General features: G+C 39.2%; 1 protein-coding gene across 4 annotated transcripts; it reads left to right on the top strand.

The window, feature by feature from the left end:
- Positions 1 to 22688, top strand: LOC140344039 (uncharacterized). Of its 4 annotated transcripts, none has more exons than XM_072430950.1 (10): positions 1 to 308; positions 9793 to 10177; positions 10498 to 10593; positions 10998 to 11120; positions 11580 to 11706; positions 13865 to 13975; positions 14483 to 14593; positions 15421 to 15546; positions 17246 to 17346; positions 21020 to 22688. In XM_072430950.1, exons 2-9 carry the CDS (start codon positions 9800 to 9802, stop codon positions 17335 to 17337), a joined length of 1164 nt encoding a protein of 387 aa, XP_072287051.1. In that variant the 5' UTR covers positions 1 to 308; positions 9793 to 9799; the 3' UTR covers positions 17338 to 17346; positions 21020 to 22688. The 4 variants fall into 4 exon arrangements, 2 of the variants coding, with proteins under 2 accessions (XP_072287051.1, XP_072287050.1); XR_011923463.1 differs by having other exon boundaries at positions 3 to 308; positions 15421 to 16101; XM_072430949.1 differs by lacking the exon at positions 17246 to 17346 and having other exon boundaries at positions 3 to 308; positions 15421 to 16101.
- Positions 22689 to 24075: the final 1387 nt, after the last annotated feature.

Here is a 24075-nt window from a genome sequence, read left to right as displayed (position 1 = left end):
GGTATAATCCTCTTTTCCGTTTCCTGTTAGGACTCTTTTTGGAACAACAATACAGGGGTGGCAGGAGGCAGCGGCACTGTCCCGGTGTCATGGTGCGGTGAGGAATGCCCGGCCCCGGTGTGTGCCGTTTGTAGGAGGTGCTATGTGCCCGTGTGAGGGGATACACAGCCTGCACACCCCGGTCTGAGTGACATATCCGAGGAGGGATGACCACCTGCATCGCCTCACAGTAACAGCCGCTGCTGACTAAGCCCAGGACCCGCAGAGCTGCCCGCTGTGTGATCTAAAGGAGAGTCTGCAGCCAGCAGGTGAGACAGCCAGGGTCTGTGTGGGGAACTACAAGCCCCAGCATGCCCTACACCTCTCATACAACCAGAGACCAATATTCTCTTTTCCTGGTTCACAGCCCCAGATGTGCTCTGGGTGCAGTCACTGGACTCATAGGAACATGCTCAGCTTTTTTATTTGCCCTGTTGATCATTTGGCTTCAGTGATTTTTGATTTGCTGATCTGGGACTGAAAGTCAAAAACATGCATGCCAGGGGAAGCAAGTCAGAAGCTTGAGAGCCAGAGATAACCATGGGTGCCAAGCTCTGCCAGGTGGGAGTCATGGGTGCCAGGTGGGATGCATGGGTGCCAGGCTCTGCCAGGTGGCAGGCATGGGTGAGAGGCATGGGTGCTAGGTGGGAGGGATGGGCACCAGGTTCTGCCAGGCGGGAGGCATGAGCGAGAGGCAGGGCTGCCAAGCTCTGCTAGGTGAGAAGCAGAGGTTCTGGGCGGGATGCATGGGTGCCAGGCTCTGCCAGGTGGGATGCATGGGTGCCAGGTTCTGCCAGGTGGGATGCATGGGTGCCAGGTGAAAGGCATGGGTGCCAGCCGACAGGCATGGGCGCCAAGCTCTGCCGGGTGGGAGGCATGGGCCCCAAGCTCTGCCAGGCAACCAGCATGGCTGTCATTTATATTTCTGTTACCACTGCCATATTTTATTTTGCTCATCACATGACCCGGCTGATTTTGATCCAATAAATCGGTGATTGTGATGTAAATTTTATGTGTTTATTGTCTTCATCTCCATGCCGATTCCATAATCATCACCCAGTAATTAATTGTAATTGAGTACCCCCCCCATTTCAGCTGGCCTCTTGTTTTGAGACTTTGTAGAAGGGAGAATACATTTTTATGTTCGGTTGCTATTCCTATCCCACTTTGGAGAAAGCCAATGCCAGAGTCTTCTGTGCTTTGGCTGCCTGACGTACCGAGGTCTGGATCTGATAAAAAATTGTGCACGCTTGATCTGACAAACACACAATCTGGCAGCTGTCTTGTGTTAAAATCATGCTTCCAGCTATATCTGGCTCTCCAGTGTTTCAGACACAAATCCCAACGTGTGCCAATCACTTTGGAGTCAATGGGCTGGATTTTTTAAAGCTTTCCAAGGCTGGAGAGGATACACTTTTATCAGTGAAGCTGGGTGATCCAGCAAACATGGAATTCAACTGGGTGATCCATTCAAACCTGGTCCAGGATTCACATTTTCTACCAAATGGCTTTAAAAAATGCATTCCAGGTTTGCTGGATCACCCAGCTTCACTGAATAAAGGTAATCCTCTCCAGCCTTGGAGAGCTTTCATAAATCAGACTCAATGGGTCTCCACTTCTAAAAAAAAAAAAAAAAAGCCAAATCCAATCTACCATTATGGGCTTGTTTGGTGCCATGTTGTTCTGCTATCTTTTTGCTGTGAGTTGGCTGGCACTTGGCCAAGGAGGGGTAGACTTGACATAGACTTATTATATTTGTCTCTGAGTATAGATTTACAGGGAGTGATTAATTTACAACTTCCTGACCTACCGAACTAGTACATAAAAGGCAAACCTGGGTTTACTAATGGACTGTTATGCAAATGTAAAATTAAAAAATATAAACAATAATCTAAAGTTTTGCAACCAAAATGCTCCTGCATGTTGACTATTCGTGGGATCAAACAAGTCAGGAAATCTTTTTTGAAACTTTGTTAGCATTTTGCTCTATTCTCTGCTAAAATAGACTAAGTCTGTGTGCACACGTTAGATTTTTGTTGTTGGAAAGAACCTTTCACAAACCATTCCAAGGACAAAAGACTGAAAGATCCATGAACGAGTGCTGTACATATAGCACTAGTCTGCTCTATAGAGAGGGAAGAGCGATGGAGGGGCACCCCACTGTGCTCTCTCCCTCTTCCATTCCATTTCTATCGTTCCTGGTTCTTGAATCTGCCAGGGAGGATCCATGAACGATGCCAGATGGTTGCTGTATAAACGTCAGATTCTGGTCTGATACCAGCCCTGGGGTGATAAACAGACAAGAATCATTTGACATGTGTACGTAGCCTTTGTGAAGAGTTCTGGACCCGCAGGGAGTATGATCAGATCATGCCTGAGTACCCATACACCCTGTGAAGCCAATGACAATACACTGGGGGGTATGGGGTACAGCAATACACTAGAAATGTCACCCAGATTATCTGAAACCTTCACAGCATCCCTCGTTTTCAATAAATTCATCTTTTAGTCTTCTTTTTTTTTGCTTTTTGGAAGGAGAGGTGGCAGTGGCAAGCTATGTATTTATTTCACTGCTGTATTCAATATGAATTTTGAAAGGAAAAAGTGATTTTCCTGAGGTGTCTTTATGCTCAACATCTTGCTGTAAATATAACTAGAGATATTCAGTATTTCAGATGGATTTTAAATTTTCCAGGCAACACATAAACAAGAAATTGGACAAACCAAAACCATGCAAAATAATTGTTTCCAAATGTGGAGGAGGAGAGGACGCTGCCCATAAGAGCTTACAATCTAAGGGGAGGGGGAAGTCTCACACAATAGGAGGGGTGATATGTAGTGGAGAGTGAATAGTGAGGATTTAAGAGATAGAAGAAGATGGGTAGGCAAGTTTCAAAATATGGATTTATGGGCTCTTTTAAATGAGCAGAAAGTAGAATCAAGTCGAATAGGAGGAGGAAGACCATTCCAGAGTCATTAGTAGGTCATTGGAGGAGCGAAGAGAGCGGCTAGTAGAGTATTTTCCTATCAGGTCAGAAAGGTAAGTGAGACAAGAACTGTGGAGAGATTTGAAGACAAAGCACCGGAGCTTGAATTTGATTCTAAGGTGAAATGTAAGAAGAGGACCGGTGGGAAGGATGGATGAGTAAATGACCATATAGGCAAACTTTTATTTCAGGTAGAAAAATCAGAGGGGTATTACCAAATTGTTCTTGTCTTTGATTGCATCTTTTGCATTGATATTTTTGTACATTTGAACCTTTGCAGCAGGCAGGTTAATAAACTGTTGCAAGGCATTCTGATTAGAAGGGAAGACATACTGACTAATCTCCATCCCAGATTAACAGGTTTCAGGAAGGACTCCTCTATCCTCTGGAGTATCTGCTTTGATTCTGGTCTTTGTTAAAAGGCTTCCTGCACTTCATACAAGTTCACATTATTGCTGTTTATCTTATTTAGGATGAGGTATAATTGTATATTTCAGTGTGGGAATCTCTTGTAAAAATGTCTTTCTTGCCCAAAGAAGCTTGAAGCAGTGACAGATGGGCACGGTAATGGGAATAGTCTGCGGGCTGTGAAAGCTTATCACAGTTGGTGGCAGACACCGAGGAAAGAGGTCAGCAGCTGCCATGGGCGGCAGAGATTGGATGGTTAAGCATTTCAAAGGAAAGCTAATCCCTTATTTTTACCATAGAGTTTGTGTGATATGAATATATTTTTTCTTTTTTCCAAGGATTTTGCTCCTTTTCTGTAAAAAGATGCATACTGATTCCTTACGGCCGTGTTCCTGCAGAGGTTGCTAGGGGTTCCTTGAACAATTTGCACCTCTCAGATCAATTTAACTGACTCCAATAATATTTTTGACTGTCTGTAAGAGTGATATCCATTCATCTGGCCATCAATGTGAAATAATTTATCCCATTGACCAATACACCAATATACTGTGAGCTGTGGATAAAGTAATTATAGCAGGGCTTCCCTGAAGACTTAAGTTACTTCAAGAATTCCTCCTCCATATTTAAAAAGTCAATAAATACTCCCTTACATGGATCTTGGGAGACTGAGCATTGTATTTGCATCCCACAAATGATAACTTTGTGCTGAATGTATCACATTCATGGTGTTTCTTGTGTTAATATTTAATATTCATGGTGGTTCCATGTTTCCTTTGATGTTGGTCAGATTGGGTGAAGAAGGCTCACCATATCCATTCCTATCTGATCAGTCTGTACTTTTACTGTGCCAATAATATTAGGATCTGCCTAACTTATCCAAAAATCTTCAATATCCAATCAGGCAGCCTCTAGCACTGCATACTTGATGGTAGAAATAAAGACGATTTGTACCATGAAATGGTAATGTGTCATATGTGTGTTGTAGAACCTGCGATCAGCCCCTGTAGGGTGAATATAGAGGGATGGTATATAGGGAAGATTCTCAAGATTCACCATTTAGTATAACTCTGAGGACACTGCATGAGCTCATTTGTGTGTGAAACCCTTCTGTCTTTGTAATAATTAAATCTTTGTCATGATAGTCAGGGTGAGGTGAACATGATAGCTGATACCAGTGGTCAGCATAAAGCTGACCTTCCAGTCTGCGATCTCAGGGGTAGAAATGAGACCACAATCTGGTCCCGTGTTGTCCTGTAATTCCTCTTCATCCCTGCGTGGAGGAAGTGCCGGGTGCCACCATCTTCTGTCCTCTCTTCCGTTGTCCTCTTATTATCTTCTTGCTATGTCACCCGATCTCGTAGTGTGCGGGTGTTAGATCTGGAGACCTAGCCGCTGTTAAGGGGAGAAAAAAAAAGTGAGCCCATCTCACTGCGCATGTGTGATATCAGCATCTCTTTTCCTTTGGTGGAAAAACTGTCTCTTCTGCACATGCCAGAGATTGGGCATGCGCAGAAGGAGCAGTCAGAGCCTCAAGAAATGTGTGATATCCCAGGAGGGATCTGCACTCCTATTAAGTCCTAATATTATTATTCTTTTATTTACAACGGTTGTCTACCCTTTTATGTAAAGTAAAAATGTTTGCGTTTCAGTCCGCTTTAAGCAAAATGCAAACTTTGACAAAAGAATCATTACATGCTAATATACTAATACTACTACCTCCTGGTGACTTTTTTGAGTTTAGGTCCACATTTCTACTAAATTTATAGATCAATGCTTCCTTTGTTCTACCAAAGTTTAGTAATAGACTAATGTATCCCTGTGATTCTCCACATTTGGTTGTTACAATGTTCTCTTACTGGTCACATGTCTTTACTGATGGGCTAATTAGTCTACGATGACTTCATCAGAAGCCTGGGGGAAATATGGCTGCAGCACGGGATCCAGTGTCAGGAGTTCAGACATGTGATGCATTTTAGCAGAAAATGCATACAGATCTTTTACTTATCGACTGTTTCTTCTGTTAACACATCAGACTCTCAAAACCGCGACCTACAGGCGCATAAGTGCCAGAAATTTGGATGCTTAATGTGTCTGGAATGTCAGAGCTGGCATTTTGTGCCGATAGAAGCATTACAAGAAAAACATATCACTTCCAGCATGAGCTGTTTGTTTCTGGGATTTGTGATGTTAGGATCAGACAATAAAGTGAGTGTTGTGCCTGTTCTAGGTCTACATTTTTAATTTGTGTTATCTCTCACACATTTTATGTTTCTTATTTGTTACCCCTCATTTTTGTGAGCCCTTACTATACTCTGACGGCATTTTCAGGTTCATGTGGGCAGTCCATTTTCATGGAATTCTGTAAAAGTTTGGACTTGTTGGTGTACAGCCACCATGAGCAGTTGTGTTTGCCATATGCATCTAGTAAGGTGGGCAGCATGCTTGATTCCATGGATAGCACTCTCGCCTTTTCAGTGCAGGGTATCCGTTTCAAATCTACAAGGAGTTTTCTCTCCATTTTTGTGTGGCTTTCCTTCCACATCTCAAAAACATGGAAGAAGAAAGCTTAATTGACTTCCCTCTAAAATTGTCCTTGTGAAAAATAATGACATATGACTGAGGTAGGGACTTTAGATTGTGAGCACCTTTGATGGACAGTTAGTAAAATAACTATGTGCTGCGTAATATGTCAGCTCTATATAAAAACTGGATAATAAACGTAAGCCCGAGGCTGGTGCAAGAACAACACTACAGATTTGGGGACTGCTGCTGTTTGTAAATACATCATATGTCAAGTCAGAGATTATAATGACTTCCCCATGTGCAAAACATCTACCATGCTGTGATCTGACTGCATTGGATTTTGATGTATTGGAATACATATAATTTCATATTACACAATGAAAGATGACAAGAAAGAATAGCCCTTGCCAATATTGGTAGGTTACATGCCAGTCATTTATACCGGTTAGGCTATGTACACACATACAATAGTTGTTGGTGGAAAGGATCTTTCACGATCCTTTCCAACAACAGATGACTGCATGATGCATAAACGAGTGCTGTACATACAGCACTGTTCTGCTCCATGGAGAGGGGAGGGGGAGACCGACGGAGCGGCACCCCACTGTGCTCTCCCCCCTTCAATTGCATTACGATTGTTTATCGTTCATGGATCCACCAGAATGGTTGTTTGGATGATGGATGAAGAGCACTGTACACACATCAGATTCTCGTCCGATTATCGGACAAGAACCATTGCACGTGTGTATGTAGCCTTAGAGCTGTATAAAGGCTGTAAAAAACCTTAATTCCTATTGTTATCCCCTAGATAAGCCAGCATTGGAGGTGTCTGTAGGGAGTTGAGCCACGTCTCCTCCATCCTGCTCCAGAACCCCTCTGTCTGTAGTCCCTATGGATGCCCATACAACTGTTCACAAACGTCTTCACACACTTCCAGTTATTGTTCTTTCTCAGATTTGTATTCGTAGCTACAATTGATGACCCAAATGATATGCCCAACACATGTTTTTAGCAGATGGAAACATTCTTTAACCTGATAATCTACTCAAATTTGCAAACAGCCTCCAACTAGAGCAGTAGTCGCCAACCATTTTCGACCTACGGACCACTAAATGCACAAACTCCTGACCGTGCATGCACAGGGAGGTGTCTGTCACTCAAAGGGGAAGAAACTTCCACCAAGAGTGATGTCATGATGCTAGAACCTGCCCACTCCAAAGACACAACCTGCCCCCCCAAGCCTACAATTCCTGGCGCGTGGCTCTGGCCACTGACCACCAAAATTTTCCTGCAGACCACCGGTTGGTGGACTGCTGAACTAGATAATGTTCAGAAGGTCAGTTCCTCCCACTTGGAGTCCACCAAAAATTATCAAAAATATCAGCCAGTGTTAATGGATGTCCCTACAGTTGCCTTTATTTGGGCTTGGTATATTGCAACCATAAAGCCATGTGCATGATGTGGAGGAAGGTGATTGCTTGATTGACTCAGTGAAAAGTTGTAGAAGTTCAAAGACAACTTTACACTTACATTTTGAGCTTGGATTTAGTGCCTGGTCTATCTAGCTGTCCTTCAGCAGAGATGTTAATCCCACTCCCAGTACATACTGAGCTACAAGTAATATGTATAACCTCCATGTGAACATCAAAGATTACCTTCTGGTGGGTATACCAGTAACAAGTCTAAAAATTCCCTCGCTTAACATTCACCGCAGCTTCTTTTTTCTCCAGCGTTACAAAAAGATTCTTCATACTTTGGCAAGAATTTTTTTTTTATATTTTATTCTTGGCAAGAAAGCAGCAACTGTAATAGATAATCCAAACCCAAAAGCCCCAGGCATTCCAGGAACTGATCATGTGAAGAAAGTTAAGTCTACAGAGGGTGATAATCTGCTGCAAAGTAAACAATGTCTACAGACTAACTCGTACAACATTTTTTATTCTTATGTCTGCCTGTTTTCCATACACAAGGGGAAAGGGGAATAAAGGAAACCACTAATACTTGTCAGCTGAAAGAGCGATGAAATGGATGGGACTGGGGAAGAATGTCAGCATCTCAAAGGGGATTCCAAAAGTCCCTTAAATGAACTCTATAGTGTGTCCGTGTTTTTATTTATGGTGCTCGCTACACACAAAATATTTAAAATGAGGTATTCGTTTTTTCAGGTAACTATAAAATATTAAATGTGAAGAATTCCTATTTACCACATTGTAGCCAGGAGTTAGAGCTGCATGCATATTCCCAGAAGGGAAAACCTTCCCAGATCTTTTTTTCTAGTTAAGGTCTTAAGGCAGTGACACGTAGACTTTTTGTCACTGGAAATAATCTTTCACGATCGTTTCTAGTGACAGATTAATGAGAGGGGGCTGTACACACGGTGTCCATTCTATGCTGTGGAGGACTGGCCAACCTGCTGTGCTCTCCTCCCTTGGCTTTTATAGAACAATCAAAGTTCTTCCCAAAAATGCTAGGAACTACTTGCCAGTATTTCCTGTGGTCACCCGGTTTTGCTTCCTAATATTGGAGCCTCCAGCACAAACCATGAGCAGATTCTGACATCAGCAAATCTTGTGGGACCGGCTGTGGAGTACTTTAGTAAAGGAGGTGTTCAACTCAAGTTCTCCATGGCTAATACCCCAGCCATGTTTTTAGTATATCTGTAAGGGAAAGCATTGCATTTAGTAAGGTGTAGATCGGAAAATGACTGTTTAAATGAAAATCCTGCTTTATATCCTACGCTGCAAATACTAGTCAACTGAGAACTGAGTGCATTTTTCAGTCATCCCTACAGCACGACAGATTTTTACTTATGCTCATGGTGACATGATATATGATTTGGCTTCCAATGTATGTCTGTAATTCTCAGGCCAGTATGGTACAATATTTTTTTTTTTTACAATTGCATTCGCATGCAAGATAGGAATGTCAGCTGGCTCCTTTATTTTTGCATCAATCTCCGAACAAATTTTACATATAAGTCCTTTTTTTACCAGCAAACTTGTACATGTCAATTTAAAAAAGTAAATAATTAGAGTGATCTTTTCAGCTAGTACTTAATGTTGGCTGTAAGTTACTTTGGACATTGAATCTGCATTTCAGAGTAAAATGCAAAACCTTTGTATCTAAGTTTTTTCATCACTGTGCCTTTAGATCCATTGTACTTACATTACCTGTGATCAGTGATTTCCTGCACACTGGAAGTGAAATACTTGCATACACAGAAGGTGAAGACCAGATAAGAGACCATTTACCCAACAAGGACTGTCTGTAGCACCTTTGATAAATTCATTTTGGCTTATACTGTTCGACCCCCAGTGTCATCTCCTCCCCAGTAAATTCTGCACTCCAGCATTCATTGCTCACTTTTTGGTATCCACATTTCACAGTGAGATTTCTACTCCATAAGACACAGTTATCACATGTTTACAGCATGACTTGGTTGATCAAAAGCTGGAATGTTGGCATCCCTAAAGCTTAAATTTCAAACTTCAATTGGCAGGTAAATTGTTGTTATGTATGCACAGCCAGGTTACATATTTCTATATGTTGAACGTCTTACTTGCTAACAATGGGGTGATCCTTGGTCTAATTGGTGTTCTAGTTACTGTTGAAAAATTTTCAAAGCAAGTTATTTGCAAAAGGAGCAGACCTTTCTTTATACAGTAATACTCATTTGTAGCCATGTGGTGCCTTTGGGCTTTCAGGCTACCTGATTGGTGTTATGCCCAGAGTTCATTTTTTATGCTTTCGAATGAAGCAATGCAGACATACTTTTTAGAAAGTGGACTTATTCTATGCATTGCACTGAAAATGTTTTTTCTTATTCCAATTGCAGGTTTGAAATGCCTCACTGCTTTGCCTATGGCTGCACCAACCACAGTGGTAAGCTTCCCTCAGCGGTCTCTATGCACTCTTTCCCCAAGGAGTTGCCACTGGCTGAGACCTGGGTACATCTCAGCCGTACCGATGTGGGCAATGTGAAGGAATTTGTTCAGGACACCTTATTGAAGAACCCGGGGCATTATGTACTGTGTTCAGAGCACTTTGAAGAGAACATGTTTGAATCAAGTGCTGATTACCCTTTGAATTCATCTGAACCAAACTATAAGCGAATGAGACGAAAACTGAAGGTCAATGCCGTTCCTACAGTTTTTTCTACTGGTGCTCCTAGGCTGCGAAGACAGGCAGCTTATCACTTGAAAATCCATGAAAGAAAGCAGGTAATTGGATTAAGGGGGATCACAAACAATGATCACAAAAGACAATCTGACCATCTTGTGTAATGTCTATGTAGCTACCGCAAAATGAAATGATTTAAATATTTAAAAAGCTTGTGGAAATGACAGGATATCTCTGCCACTGCCAGTCACATTTTTACTTTTCATATTGAGCCCTAATGTGTAAAATATACATATTCAATGATTTGGTGGGCCTTGCTGACTGGCCTAAGCTGTAACATGCAGCTATTTAGTGTAGCTTTTGTAAGAAAAAAACACATTATTTTTTTATGATCTAATATTTTGTTCTTTCTTTGACTTAGTTATTGGACAACCTTCTTGAGCAGCAGAAGCGTCCCAAGTTAGATGCAGACCAGGCAACCAGCCAGTCCACAGCACAGGATACCACAGAACAAACGGTACGAGTGGCTTTCCTTTGACAGCTTTATTGATTACTTCCAGGAATATGGGAGGCAGATGGATCTTTTGCAAAGTCAGGAAAAATGCACCTACATTATGGGTAGTCACTGGTATGCTAAAGGATGGACAATGTCAGTTGTTTTAATGACAATACGTGGAAGGTGGGGATGTGACCGTGTACCCCAGCTTGCGGCATTCTTGTGTATGAAAGATTGAAATATTAGTTAGCCAAGTTTTCACAATGGACAAGTTCTTGTAAAATAAATGTGCATCGCTGATCAGATTTTTCAGATGCATTAACAGCATAAAAACTTGAGAAAAGCATTTTTTTTACTAGAAAATTTGTGAATCTGTATAACTTGTGTATATATTAATACTGTCTCTTACAACAAATAAATTTCAGGATAATGACAGTCTAAACGATCGTTCAAGAAAACCACAATTGTGGAGAAGAAAACTTCTTCCTAACAAGTCCCAGTTTTTAAAGGAAAGCTGCAGCCGGGTGCCCCGAGCTCTACAAAGAAAGGTTTGAATTGAGCTATGTGTTTTCTTCTATTATACAGTGTCCAGATGCTTGTGTACTTTGGCAGGTGTCCATTTTCCCCTTGACATTTCCTTCATCAACATGGAATAGATAAATAGGTGCCTGTAGAATGTACAAAGAGCAATGATGAATTACAGTAACAACCAACCAGAGGCAAGTTGAATGCTACACAATAGAGCCACCAGTCCCACGTCATCTGCCTAAATAGGTATAAAAAACAATCGACTTGCAAGCTTTTTAAACCGTCATTGTACAAAAGCACCAAGCGACTGCATGAAAAACTGAAAGTTGATTGCCACTGATCTTTGAACACATAGTTGTTGCTGTGCTTTTTCTATCATCTATATTGTATGGCTTTGTCATTTTGTGGTGGCAGTGTGTTGCTGGTGGTTATTTCTTTGCAAGGACTAATTACATGTATTGTGTTGGCCTGTCTTTCAGACTCCAGCCAGCTTTAACAGAATAGCTGTATACTTCTCAGATGAAGAGTGGGAAATGCTGGAAGAATGGCAGAAAGAGCTCTATAAGAAAATCATGAAAGAAAACTATGAAGCCTTAATAGCACTCGGTGAGAATCAAATTCAAGTCTCTAGCATTGTATTCCACAGGTATAAAATAAAGCAGCAGCTTCCCGCACCACTAATGTTTGGGAAAGGTGGATGGCCAAGCGAAAAAGAGCAATAATTCACAATATTAAATATCAATCCTCTTCTTAAAAAAAAAAAAACATTTAATATGTATGTACAATATTAAAACTAAAAACTGGTAGCTGGAGAGATGCCTGTCATATCCACCAGCTTTATAAATAAAGTGGGACCGATTACAGGAACTTCTACTTTATATAAAAGTAATCCTTTTTTTACCCCCTCTAAATTATTTCTTTTTTAAAAAGGGAGAACCCCTCCCGTCTTGTCTTTACCACTGCAGAGGTAAACACTGAATCAGGCCAGAGAGCCTCTTGGGATGCATACATCATGTATCCCAGAAAGATTTGGGCTGCTCCTACTGCGCATGCTTGATCTCTGACGTGCACAGAAGGGGCTTTTTCCTGCAATGGGGGAAAGAACTGCATGCGTACATTGGCACTTTTTTTCCCATTTTCAGCAGACTAGGCTTTTATTGAAACATTCTTTTAACATTTTTTGATTACTCTTTAATGATGTGTTTTGGACTGAGTGAGTTTTTTAATTGCTTAAATCCTCCTACTCTCCCACTCCATTACATAACAGCTAATCATTTGATAGTTCTAATATAAGATTGATGAGGACTCACTCATTTAAGATAATACAGGAATTATTCTTAAGGCAGAGGAATAGTCTAGATTTATGACTATGCTAAAAGGTTTTTTTCTCAAATTATACCAGTATAAATGTAGTTATATTAAAGCATTGTAGTATTATAAAGGGTGTTGTGTATGGTAGAGATAGTTCAAGGATGTGATAATGCAGCAAACCCCTAACTATATATTGTATTAAATAATGAGAACTGAGAAAGAGGAGTCTTTTTGCTGCTTGTATTCAAAAATAACATTCCTAACAATACCAAGATAATGTGCAATAGAGTTAAACACTGTAACTATTTCAAGTAGTTACTGTGTCCCTTTCCTCATGCATTGATTGCATGCAAAGAGGTGGGATTCCTATAGAATTTAGACAGGTAATGTAATCACAGAAGAGAGTGGATCCTGGTCGGTCCTATGGCAAAACCTGATCTTTTAAAGTATACCCTATTGGGTGAGGTCTCTAAATTCCCTATACCTAACTCGTTTCCCCATATTGGCTTCCTAAGGGGAGCTTGAGACAAACATAGACTTATTGGAGATTGATGAAGTATGGTGTTAATATTGTGATTCAAACCAGAAGCTCTTATGAGGCCAAAATTATAAAGGATGGAATTCACCTATTCACAAGTTGTGGTAAGTATGTTTGGTCTTTATTTGCCATATTTTCAGCAAGAAACTATTCCTATATCAAGCTATGTTTGTTATTATCTATCTGACTCTGAATCCAGGTACTACTGGGATTATCCGCATAAGGTGGAATCCACCTGTATGGTTAAGTAAGGAGTCGGGGATTGATATTACAAGCCTGAACCAAATTGACATTAAGACAGTCTTGCTAATTATAGTGATGTCCTGGCCAGAGCCAGAGCAGTGTAAAGAGGTTCCTGCTAAAGATGTCTAGTCTGGATTCTATAATAAAGCATCCTGAATTAATTATTTAGCAAATGGGAGGAAATGAGAACTGATTGTCATACACTAGGGAAACTAATTTAGATGTTTCTGCAAAGAAGCCACTAGGTACCAGCAAGTAATAAATACATAATAGTCCTAAAAATGATTTTATTTTGGATATTATACATTTAGTTACAGTGTAGAAATATGCACTTTTTCATTCAAATCTTGCAAAAACAAGGATCAATAAAGCATTTTTTTAAAGAGTCCGTACGGTTTAAGGTCATTCCAGAGAATATAGAAACCACCTATAACCATAGGAGGGAGACAGCAGATTTATAGTTAAGTCAGAAATCCAATCTATCTGCTTGGGTCTAAGTACTAAAACCTTTAAGGGTAAATGTTTTTGTGGAATTCAATTATACAGTAAGTATTGTTTTAGTGTGATAAAACTATACTAAATTAAAAAAAAAAAAAAACAATCCCTCTAGCATAAAAAATAAACATCCTCTAAAAAAGTAATATTCTATATGTGAATCCTTCATATTTTTAGGTTACCCTACAGTTAATCCAAACATTTTACGGAAGATCAAACAAGAGGAAGTTTTGCGTTACACAGCATGCTCATCAGATGATCTTGAGCAGCCTGACAGTCCTAGCACAGGTAATTGTTGTAAAGATAAAACATGTCAATGATGATAAAAAGATGTTTCATGTGTATCTTAGGTTATAAAGTTGTATATGCTAGTAGTCTAATTTGGTCATTATGATTTGTTTTCTTTTTAGCAGTGTTTTTTGCAGATCCTGTTATTTTTCTTCAGGTCTACCCTACAGACAAATAAACACTTAGCTCAATAAAGATGTGGCACTGAACAGTAGTACAAGTACCTTGCCATACAGGTTAGCAAAGTAAATATTGGCTAGAAGGAACTTGTTAGGTACCACCATCCAATGGAAACACTGGTTGTTGTGTGCCATAACAACCAGCTAATATTTACTATGGTATTTGTAAAGGTTTGTTAGGTAAATATCAGTTATAAACCAGTTACTAAACATTTTAAACTTGGTGTGCTCAAAATTTCTGCATACGTTTGCGGAAATTGAAAACTAATTAATTTGTAAAATCTTCACTTTTGACTGTATGAAAACCTGTGTTCTTACATTTTATTAGATTATGTCAGAATGGATACTGATCTTCTATCAAGAATAAAACCGGACGAGGATCAGTATTTATCGGGAAGCCCAGATTCAGAAGGAGAAATAAATGGCTATCATAGTTCATGTGAGTAGTTATGAAATATTACATTGTTGATGGTACTATAGATGCATTTATATTCTTTTGTGTGTTAATTGAGGACACTTAAAGATTTAGAGTTAGTCAGTGAAGAGCAGGCTACACTGGTAAATTCTGTAAATTTTCCACAGATGTTTACATTTGTTTAGTTCTGCTTGGGTCCCACAGACAAATATATAAATCTAGACTTCTAATGCCTTCCTTGCATGCTGTCAGTCAGTGGAAAATAGGGCCGGGTTATCTCTGATCATCACCTGTTTCCAACAACCAACAACTGGTATATAATATCCCCCCTTCTGAACCCTGAACACTTCACAGTTACATCACATCCATTCACTGATCATTCACCATCCTCAGTCCTGATATTTCCTGGCAAGAATCCAGATTAGCTTTGGAACTGAACACCTCATGGCACAGAGTACAAATAATTTGTTGGTTTTATAGCTCGCATTTCCAAATGACAAGGAATATGTGATGCTAAAACTGAAAAGTTGTTTTGATACATTGTTTCCCATGGTGTAAACCATAAGTTGTTGAAAAGCATCGGGTTAAGCAGGGACTTGCAGCCAAGATTTGTGTTGCTGATAATGTAGGTAGAAATGTGGACACTCCACAGGTCAGCAAGTCGGCACATCGATGAACTACTATGCTGAGCTATGCCGCGCATACATTACAGCTTGCATTTAGGTGAATAAAAGATAAATACAAGCATAACCTATGCCTTTGGTAGCACAGACAGGAAAATTCATTATGAAATAATGCATTGTCATATAATTTTGGTCATTGTGAATACACATGTGCTTCTTTTTTTACAGATGATACTCCTCTCAGCACTAACATGGAAGAGGAAAACCTTGACAAATGGAATGACCAAATGAACCTTCAAGAGCCTGTTTCTATGACCTATAACCTTTCCCAGTGTTTTAGTGAAAGTATAAATGGTGAATTATATCCTGCATCTATGTGGATAGCGAGAGATTCCTCGCAAAATGGTTTTGTTATACCTTGCACTGATGAAAAAGCATTAAGCCCTATCACAGCTGTGCAGCAGATAGACAGTCCTTATAGCTTTTTCTTCTTTAATAAATCCTTCTTGAACCCCAACATGGAACCCAAGCAAAGTAAGCAAGGAGAGCTAAGGCCATACAAATGTTCAGAGTGTGATAAAAGCTTTACTGTCAAGTCTAACCTTATTAAACATCACCGTATTCATACGGGGGAACGCCCATACAAGTGCACTCTCTGCTCCAAAAGCTTGAGCCGCAACTCGCACCTGATCACCCACCAGCGCACTCACACAGGAGAGCGACCTTATAAATGCAATGAGTGTGACAAGAGCTTTATCCAGAACTCTGTGCTAATCCAACACCAAAGGATCCATACTGGGGAGCGTCCCTTTAAATGTGAGGAATGCAATAAGCGCTTCAGCCAGAAATCCTGCCTCATCCGTCACCAAAGAACTCACAAGAGATAAAGGCTGCAAAAAACGGGCAAAGGTGCAAAGCATGATTTTCATACAGGGATGTTTACATGTACAAGTGTTGGCTTCATGAAACATGGCAGAAGCTGTTTAATAGGACACCAGCAATATTGGTCTATATGTATTTTTTTCCCCAAAGGATCTCCAAGGAGCCAGTTGTATAGTAACTCAGTTTTCAGCAGTGCACTTTGCTTTTCTAATGCGTTCAAACTTCAGATGAAGTATTTCTCAGTATTGCAGGTAGTTGTGTTTTTATTCACATGTGTGATTCTGCCTAAATAAGTGGCAACTAGCAAGCATTGCACGTTACAGTTCGACTGTGTAAGAACATGGCAACTTGTTTGCATGAGAACACCATGCACATAAACACAACCTAAAGGGGAGCCATCTATGAACATCTAAAGAAAAAAAAGGGTTTGTGGAAATCTTCCTTTGCAGGACACATTATTAATGAAGAGTGCCGAATGTAGCTGTAAGTTTTGTGATTGGAGGAGAGCCCAATATGTAATTTTGATTGCTCACATGGGCTCAGGCTTTTTGCTGCTCATGGAGCTCTTTCTGGTTCTTTCAGCAGAAAGCTATATGAGAGCAGCTGGGAGCCAGGGGTGCAAAGCATATGAGAGATCCTTATAAATATCCAGCTGTTTATCTTCAAAGTCTGTATTGTCCATTCTAATATCTACTTCACTATGGCTTTGCAATATCAACACTTTCATTGCAAAACTTTCTAAAAATCAAACCTTCCTGTATGCACAAGCCCCAGATGAGCTAGAGTAAAGCACACACATCCCCTGACTCGCCATGCCATTTAAACAGGACCTGTTTGGTTTTTGCTTAGTGTGTCATTTCCTAAAGGAAAGTACTATTTGTGTTATAAAGCCAACTGTAACAATATGTCAAGAGTTAGATTATCTTTGTTTCTTAATGGTTTATTACAGAGCCATGGTCTGATATCTAATGAAATGCAAACAATAAAGAGTGGGAAACATTGGCACACTTCATGGTTCAGATAAATCTTCTCAAATCAGTTAGGTCAATTGAAAATGTAATATTTAACCAACTGTGTAAAGTGAAATACAATGTAATGAGTTTACTTTTCTTTAGGTGTTCTTTTAGATGGCTATTCTTTACTGTACTTGTTTATGTATTTTTATATGTAGGAGCTGGGAATTTCTCACCACAAAGTTTGCTGGAAGCTGTCACAACTCGACAGGACACATTTGAGAAGCGGCAAATTGCACTAAAATGCTGATGCATAAATGTATGTTTTTAAACTTGGATGTGATTTGACCCTAAATGTTATAAACAATACAACTATAAATTCAGCCAATGCAATTGTTAAGATTGATCCCAGATCTGCCAATGAAGAGACAGTCGAAAATATTATCGTTAACCTTTCATAAAGTTTATTTTTTCCCTCAAAATCTCATATCAGTGCTAAGTATAAAAAGCCATAATGTTTGTGGAATAATATTTAGGAAGCAGGAATACATGAAAAGAGTATGGTAGTCAGGATTGGAAAAATACTTTTATTACTCATTTCTTTATTTTAGTGGAGAGCTTTTGGTTCATTTAAAGATCTTTTATGGATAAAACACTAAGTCCATCCCCAGTAGGTTGTTGGTGCAGCAATTTCACTAATCATGGTAAGGATGGGGGAAAGTCGCAGTTCACCATATACATGGGCACTAACTTTAGGTCCAATACCTTACATGAAAGATCCATAAATAGGATTGACCTAATGTATGTGTTCATGCACAGATACCTGGAACCATACTTCTCTTAGTGAAACAATATTATTCATGGGGCACAAAAATCATGTCTATTTGTGACTGGTAAACAGGAGTTGATGTGTGTCTGGAGAAATCGCACCATTTTTTCCCATCAAATATCAGCCAACATGGGCCATGATGGTGTCATATCTGTGGGTATGCCAAGTTTGACATTATTGGATGGTTTTTGTGAGTCCTCTATTCACTTTAATGTTATACTGTCAGGTAAGGTCGTGACTATTTTTGTGTACTTTTGGTACAATCCCCTTATCTACCTTACCCAGGGAGTAATACTTGAAACTCTTAGCATTATTAAATGACACAGATACCCACATTGTAAACCTTTTATTTAAAGTGATCTATAGGCACTAACTTTTTGTATCATTCATTTTTATTTTTTGTTTTAAATGGGAGAAACTGGATTCTTCTAAATACTAGATGTTGATTTAGCACTGCAACTGCCATGTTTATTGTAAGTAAAACCATTTGCTTGTAATGACATTGCCGCACACATTTTTCATACAGTCATTTAGGTGAGATAAATTGTGTAGAGCGTATCATTCAGCTATTTTGTTGCCGTTGTACATGATGTTAAAATTTGCTTTGTGCCCAGAGTGAAATAATCGGCATTTTTTGCTGGTTGGCAGACTACCTGTCTGCAGTTATCCATCCGTATCCAAGCCTGTACTAGAATAACAGAATATGATAGATAAAGAATACTATGAAACTTTTTCTTGTGGACCATTTATCGTCACAGCAGTGACCAAAGACCTATCAATTAGGTATATTGGTTATATAACTAAACTGACGATTCTTTATACTAAACAAAACTCGGTGAAACAGAAGAACGTGGCTTTACTTCTAAATACAGTCCCTACCTTAAACATATTTCAAATAAAACACTTTGCTGAGTAAACATCCCTAAGTTTTTTAGTAAATCAATTCTTATGTCGCTGTGCTCCATGCATTTTCTTACAAATATGCAGAAAAGTGTATTCCTGTTTGGAAGATATTTTATTTTCTTAGACAAATGCGGAATCCATTTATCCGCAAGCTGTTGCCTGCCACAGGCTACTGATATATGTAACAAAGCATTTTATGTGGATAGTAGGTGATATTTGGACTAGTTGAAGAGTAAGTTTTTCCAAGTGTGATAATTTGGTTTTAAGTAGATGCTGACGGGCTTAATCTCTTCTTGGCTCTGCATAATGTTTGGGGAAATCTCATTAGTCTCTGAATTCCTTATCTACCAAAATCTTTTGATAATGATATTTGCAGCTTGGGCTGCATTCTTCATCATAGCATATGAGGCATGTCCCCAGATTGTTCTGCATAACATTTAAAAATTTTATCGTAGCATTCAAACCAACTATCCTTATGGTTGATCAGATGGCCACGGTCTGTTTTGCAAAATGCAAAAACAATGTTTGTGAATCCGGTAAAGCATTCTTTCCATGTTTGGCACAAGCACGTTATTGCGTGTCTGCTTGTTTTACTGCTTCTGTGACTGGCCCTTCTACTATCCTTAGGATGTAGACAAGTGGCCAGATTTGCTACATCATTAGTACATAGACAATGGAACAGATGGGCTTCCAATATTGTGCTTGAGCCTTGCCCTGGAAAATCTGTACTCCATTTATTCACAGAGGTTTCTTTTGCAATTTAAATGGCAACTTACCTTTTTTTTAAAGCTACAGTTAACCTTTTAACTGGAAATTGGTAGTAAGGAGTGTAGAGCCGAGCTTTACCTCTCAATGTTTTCCCAATGCTGTGGCCATCAAGTGATTAAATTGCCAGTTTCTGCTAAAAACGTTGTTACATGTTTGGTAGGCTTGCCCATCAATGCAAATGAGTTTACTGTTCTTTGACTTATCATATTTATTGTCATTTTTTGTGTTTTTGTATTCACAATAATGTATATTATTACTTTAGAGTTTTTTTCATATATTCTTCATTGTGTCCATATCATGTTTCTAAGTGTTTACAGGCCAAATATACTCCACATAGTCCAGGTGCATGGCAAAGTTTTTGCAGCTTGGGGACTTCTAGCTTTTTAGGAACAATAAGGCTAGTCTCCTAGTTCAAATCAGCTCACCTGGCATTATGAGTTTCTGGGGCTGTCTTGGGCTTCTTTAACTGGAACATGAAGTGTTCAATGGCCTTTGAAATCTGCAAACCTAACTCTGTATTAAGTCAGAATGACTGCTTTTGTAAGGTGCAGGCATAGGTGCTTCAGAGGTGGTTTATAAACCACCCCACACTAATAATGCCATTTGTTGGGCCAATCTCATCCTCCCTTTTTGGTACAAGTTTTCCAGTAGATCATGGCCCTATCACTCTGACTGTGGCCTACTTTGTCTGATACCTGCCTGTGGCCCTGACTGGTGCTGCACAACTTGTATTCAAAAAATATCCTTGAAAGTTCCTTTACATTCTATGTATGTGTGTGCCATGGCCCCAATCATTCCTATAGAGGGACATTTATTTCAAAGAACTGCTTGAGGGTGTCATGATTACTTACAGACTTTCATTAAGAATGTGCGGCTCTGGACAAGATTGCTTAAACCAGGAATAAGACCTGTATCAGATTAGATTGGCTGGTCTGAAGAGAATGTTCAAAATAGCCATGTTTTGCAAGTGCAGGGGTAGTGAGAATAAAAATCCATGCGGTTTAGTTGCAATGGCAAACCACCTGGCTGTTTTTGGGTGGGTACTGAAGAGTTGGGTCACAGTATAGGGGCTGCCACCTACAATTTCTTACCACCTGGCTTGAAAAAATTTATGGCTTGAACACTGAATAGAGTAAACCTAACACCCCCCCCCCCCTTCCATATTGACATTAACCTGACATTAGGTAATCTGGCCAGTTTCTTGGGGTTTTCATTCAAGTTGACTAAAAAATTGTGCGGTAAGCACTTTTTCCCTGATCTGAAGGACCAGGTATTCTTGTTTCCTCCTTGGTCAGGGATGGAAGCCATAAAGTATTTGACTTCTAACCTTCCACATGCTCTAAGTTCCACTTAAATCATTCCTTCTATAAAGATGACTGAATCAAAATGCGTAACACTATTTGTATATTTGTAATTTCTTAAGATGATAATTTTGCTTTGTTGTAGGGTTTTTTTTTTTTTTTTTTTTATTTTTTTTTTTTTTTTTTTTCAGATCAGAATAGTTTTCTAGAAACGTATGATTGTGCATCTCAAACCCATCATCTAGGACAGTGATTTTCAACCACTGTGCCACGGCTCACCAGTGTGCCGTGAGAGATCTTCATGTGTACCGTGGGAAATTATCCAATTACCATTGTCGAGTGCCTGTGCTGTAGTGACTGGCGGAGTCATATAATTCTTTTCCATGTCAGTGGGTGGCAGTAGGTAGCTTAATTACTTTGTTTATTCTTCGAGACAAGATAACTACAGAGTGTCATTTTGTAACCATTTTTTCATGGTAAAAAATGTGCTGTGGCTCAAAAAAAGGTTGAAAAACACTGATCTAGGAAACAATTTGTTTTGTCTCCATGAATCTGTATGTTTGTTACCTAAACGCACACAAAATGTTTTGTTATATTTTATTCTTTGTCTGCATTTTCAAATATCGATAATAATGTAAAATTGAAAATATTTTTCACTTATCCCAGTTACAAAGCCCTGGTCCACATGGTGCTTGCTTCCTCATCTTAAAAAAACTCATTGGAATTTTCCTAAACTGAGCTAGGAGGACCACCAGTTTCAAAACGTGACCCAAATCACTTCTACAATGCTGTTGGTTGTAACAGAATTTACATGAATAGTCCATGCATACCTTTAGAGTAGTGACATATGACTTGAACACCTACTAGATGCTAGTGGGCATCTAACATTAAAACCCAACTCTACTTTCTAATGAACTATAAAAATATAATAAACTCCCTGACCACAAATAATGTGTGCTGTGGACTAACCAATCCCAAATCTAGCAGAATTCCTCTTCCAGGTCAAAGGACCTTCCCCAGACTGCATGAATATGTTTAGTCCATGCTGACCTATTGAAACCAATTGGTTAAAGTTTAGGAAAACAGGTACTTTCATATCTAGGATGTTCAATGTTAAAGTTTATTTTCTGACTACTGGAACAAAGGAAGAAGAAACTTGAGTGCTTGAACCACAGAAACCTGATTTTAGATGAAAAGCCCTGTGTTAAAAGAAAATACAATTCCATTAGTAACCTAGCTCTGGGATGACCCGTACAGTGCACTATGAAATAATTGCCTGTTGCAATGGGGAGTGGGGAGTAAGGTCAAAAAGATATGAAAATTAGGTATTTTGTTTTATTATGATTGTGTTTTAGCTGTTTATTCTTTTTTTTTTTAAAAACTGAACCAGTTGTTCAGTTATGTAACATTGTCTGCGAATCACGTAGGTAAAACATTGATTTGTCTGTAGTTTGCCTCCGAAAAGAATAATGGCCTCCAAAGTGGACGCAAAACATTATTCAAGTCTGTGTGAAAGCAAATAATGTTACTAAAAAATAACAGTATTTATGTTAAACGTTTGACTCATTTGGCTTTGCCAAGGTACTTTCATATGATTTTGTATGTAATTTATTTTGGGCTGTTAGTGTATTTCACTTGGTCTGCCCAAGTTGGGCACATTAAGTCTGCTGACCAATTCATTGAATGGTTGTTTGGTGCTGTTATCTTTATATCACTGCAAATCTCTGTAATGAGTGATGCAGATAAGGTCAAAATTGTTAACTACGGCATACAAACATGATGTATTTTTTCATATTTGTGTTACATTTTTATGTATTGCATATAAACAATGCAAATTAAATACAGTGTTACATATATAAACTAGTGTCTGGCTTTCCTGTGTATGTTGGTTCTTTTCAGTTATGCTTGTGCCAAAAACCATGTTAAATTGAATGTATATTTCAACTGGGGAACGCATATTTTGTTGAGTTAGAACTTACATTTGTTTTTTACAATTTTTTAGGCGGTGAATCCAGAAATGTCCCTAGTTTTTTGATATCGCATCCAGTTTTTACGATACAGGGTACCCTCCATTTTTGACAAAAAACATACAAGTTTTACATACAATGAAAAAATAAAATAATAACCTTAATGTACTGTTATTTTAAAATTCTTTTGTTCATACAAAGGATTTATTGTTACTCGGGTAAGCGGTTAAGATAAAAATTTACGCTTATAGCTTTTCCTGGAGTGTCCAGTGTTAGGACAATCCCGCCGGATGCTCCAACAATAGTCAGCCATCATATGTACATCCCATCTACTCTGATACCGTCCTTCTATGACCTTTTAAATTTTGGTGTATTTGTTCACCTTACTAATCACTGACTGCACCAAGGTTTTCCGGGAAGTTAGAAAGATGGATATGCAGAAAATGCACCTTGATGCTCCTATTGCAACCAAGCATTTTGTAGCTCTCCAAGAGTTTCTGGACAATTTCTGTGTAATTATTTGCTTGTGTGTTTCAAGAAGGTTCTTGACAATGGCTTTGAATGATAACCAAGCATTCTTTTTGACCTCTTACATTTTCCTGATGAAATGTTAATCTTTGATGAGCTGCCGAATCTGTGGACCATTAAACACCCCGGCCTTTATTTTTTCAAATGGCAGGCTAGGAAATGCAAAATTAGGTACTTAAAACAGTCTCCTCCAGTTGGCAAAGCTTTAAGGAACTGCTTCATCAGACCCAGTTTCATATACAGAGGCGGGAATATAATAATATTTTTATCAACAAGTGGTTCATGTAGAATGTTTGGATCACCTGGTTTTAGGGCAGATCTTGGAGCCCAATTCCATTCCACCCAATGCCTCTCACAAGCTCAGCTATCCAACATGCACAGATAACAGGGATACTTGGTGTATCTGCGTTGCTGACCAAGAAGGAAGCATACCATTTTAAGGTCAACACAGATGACCCAATTGTGTTGGTGATATTGCAACAACTCAATGACTCTCTTTAAGTCCTCATATTCTTCCCAAAGAGAAATTGAATGGCCAATTGGGACTGACCCAAATATATTACCATTGTGAAGGAGGACACACTTTAAGCTGTGCTTTGAACTATTGATGAATAGTGGCCATTCAGTTGAGTTATAGATTAGAATTCCCAATTCCTCCAGTAAACCAGGTATGTTATGGAAATACACAAAGCCACCGTCCGTTCTTAAATACTGCAGAAATGCAATTTCTCTGGTTCGAAAGTACATTACCT

This window comes from Pyxicephalus adspersus, chromosome Z (assembly GCF_032062135.1).
Source record: "Pyxicephalus adspersus chromosome Z, UCB_Pads_2.0, whole genome shotgun sequence".
Classification (NCBI taxonomy): Eukaryota; Metazoa; Chordata; class Amphibia; order Anura; family Pyxicephalidae; genus Pyxicephalus; species Pyxicephalus adspersus.
This window is presented reverse-complemented; position numbering and strand designations above follow the sequence as displayed.